Source organism: Scophthalmus maximus, chromosome 9 (genome assembly GCF_022379125.1).
Source record: "Scophthalmus maximus strain ysfricsl-2021 chromosome 9, ASM2237912v1, whole genome shotgun sequence".
NCBI lineage: Eukaryota > Metazoa > Chordata > Actinopteri > Pleuronectiformes > Scophthalmidae > Scophthalmus > Scophthalmus maximus.
Window position 1 is genome coordinate 21,773,446 of NC_061523.1, and position 2,718 is coordinate 21,776,163.

Sequence of the window (2,718 nt, forward strand, 5' to 3'; positions counted from 1 at the left end):
CTGTTCATAGGGCATTATTATTTCCCTGTATTGAACCCATATACAGTATGCTGGTGGAATGTGTTATGATGAAGAAATGAGTACTTTGTTGTGACAAATCTGTATTATAAGGAATCTGCATGATAACCGAACTGGCTTACTTGAACAAACTAATTGTATGTCCAGTAAAAAAAAAATGGATTCCATAAATCTCTTCTGCAGGAGGACACGAGGACGCACGAGGGGTTCGGTTAAATACGTTCGTCTCCCATTGATTCAGTGTTCAACACAACACGGTTGCATCAGCACAGATTATTTCTCCCATGCAGGACGGTGAGGGGATGCCTGCTGCACAGGAACAAAGGGGCCTCTGCTCTTGGCACACAAAGGGTTAAGGTGTGTGTGTGTGTGTGTGTGTGTTTGTCAGTGTTCGAGTGTTTGTGCGCGCGCGCACCCGATTTGGCGACGATGGCGCTCGCGTAAACAATGATTAACGATATCGATTCGCGGAAAAAAAAAAACACGTGGAGCTGTAATGTTTGAGTTGCAAGGGGGGGGGGACAAAGGACCGAGCCATCGCTCCTCTGACTGATGATACCGGTGTTATGTAATCATACAGCAGCTCGACTTTGCGCGCCACACGGTTTCCTCAGCGCCGACCCGAATCATTAACTATTAAAAAAGAACAAACTTTTTACGCCCCGAAACTCTGAAACGAGTGATGTCGACGGAGCCCCTGTCTGCCCCCAAGAAAGACAACAAGTCGGGCACTGAAAATGTGGCTTTGGAGAGAGAGAGAGAGAGAGAGAAAGGGGGGAGTCTGCTTTCAACCTGATCAGAAACTTGGTTTCTGACGGGAGCGCGCCCCGCCCTCCTGCTCCTTATAACCGGAGAGCCTGTTCGTCGAGCAGCTCGAACACAACCGGGACGCAGGGAGAGACCACGCCGCCGCACATGAGCCCATTCTCGGAGACGCGACTCTGGCTACAAAGACCCCCCCCCCCTTTCGGATTAACGCTGGTTGTTTTCACTCTCTCTCTTTCTTTCTTTTTTTTTTTTTTTTAAACGGCAAAAAGCGACCGACCCAGAAGTGGCCATGGATTTTCTCAACCACAGCTACTTGAACGCGCGCAGCCCCTACGACTACACCTTCAATTTCTGGAACGACTACCTGGGGCTGACGACGCTGGTGACGAAGAGCCACAAGCTCAGCATGCCCCAGAATCCCAACTCCATCACCGAGTCCCTGAAGGCGACGCTGGGCCTGGACGACTCCCCGCCCTGCCCGTGCGTAATCGCGGGCGGCGCCGGCGACGGCGCGCACCTGGACTGCTGCTGCCCGTCCGGCAGCCCGCCGCCGGCCTCCATCCTGGACCTGAAGGAGCGCTTCGCCATCCTGAGCCCCTTCCAGAACCAGCTGGGCGTCCCGCTGCCGGAGCGGGAGGTGGGCTTCGGCGGCAGCTTCGCCGGGTTCGACCTGTTCGGCATGGAGCGCAAGATGCGCAAGCCCGCGGCCAGGAGCAAGCAGGAGCCCAAAATATGCGTCTTCTGCCGGAACAACGGGGCGCCGGAGGAGGTGTACGGCTCCCACGTGCTGAAGACCCCGGACGGCCGGGTCGTGTGCCCCATCCTGAGGGCGTATACGTGCCCACTTTGCAGTGCCAACGGGGACAATGCCCACACGATCAAATACTGTCCGCTGTCCAAGGACCAGCCGTCCCAGCGACCGTTAAAGGGGGGCAGGGCGGTGGGTGGTAAGAGGATGAAAATATTCTAGGACGAGACGAGACTATAAAAGTAAATTTAATTGCACTGAACATTTTTTTTTTCTCTCCAGATGACTGTTTTGATTTTGGCTCTGTAGCCTTTAATCCCAGTTTCATACAAAAACATATTGATTTTTTTTTTTAATCTTTTGATTTCCTCTAAGATCTCTTTATATTTTTATAGTTCCTTTTATCCACATAGAAATAATTTTATGCTTTATATACATTCAATTTATTTTTCTTTCCTTCTAGTTTGTAGCCATTTGAGCGTGTGCATATAACACACAAACACACACACACACCTTATATGTATCAATAATCACAAAGTGTGAATAAATTAAACAAAACATTTACAAAAACAAAAACAAAAAAAGTATTTTGGTCCAAGTCGGGGAAAACACACTTGACATTGGCAAAAGGGGGATGAATGTCATATTTCTACCAAGTATTTTTGTACGCTGAGCTAAGCTCGCTGCGATTTTTCCTTTTTCTCGTCTTATATAGAAAACCAAAGTTACGTTTTTGCCATTAAAGAAGCTCAAGAATGTGTCATAATTAATGAGTACTTGTGTGCGTCTGGCTGGAGGATGGATGGGATGGGATGGGGGGGGGGGGGGGGGCTGTATGACTCTTTGATCCCATCTGCCTTCCTGAGAAAACCCCACAACATACTTTTTATTTTATCTTTCCCCCAACTTGCTTTAATAAAAAAGTTGACGTTCAATCTGTGAGGCAAGGGAGAAAGAGAGAAGGGGCAAAGAAGGGCGAAGAGACAATGTGGCCTCTGTCTAGGGCGCGAGTTCTCTGGGGGACATCATAATCAAGTTGTTGCAGCAAAAAAAAGAAAGCCAAACCTCTTTTCCAGCCATTTACGCGCGGAGGAGGAAGTGACCTGTCCGACCGGAGAGATACTAAAGCCTTCACTTTTTAATATAATGTTTACATTCCCAAATAAGGGGCGACACACTGGATT

General features: G+C 49.0%; 1 protein-coding gene across 1 annotated transcript; it reads left to right on the plus strand.

Moving 5' to 3' along the window:
• Window positions 1-630: 630 nt before the first annotated feature.
• On the plus strand, window positions 631-2,292 carry nanos1 (nanos homolog 1). Its single transcript, XM_035650669.2, has one exon. It carries the CDS (start codon window positions 1,076-1,078, stop codon window positions 1,754-1,756), a length of 681 nt encoding a protein of 226 aa, XP_035506562.2. The 5' UTR covers window positions 631-1,075; the 3' UTR covers window positions 1,757-2,292.
• Window positions 2,293-2,718: the final 426 nt, after the last annotated feature.

What these genes read in the sequence shown, in the direction of transcription:
- nanos1 (XM_035650669.2), top strand. Translation starts at nt 1,076, where the DNA reads ATGGATTTTCTCAACCACAGCTACTTGAACGCGCGCAGCCCCTACGAC.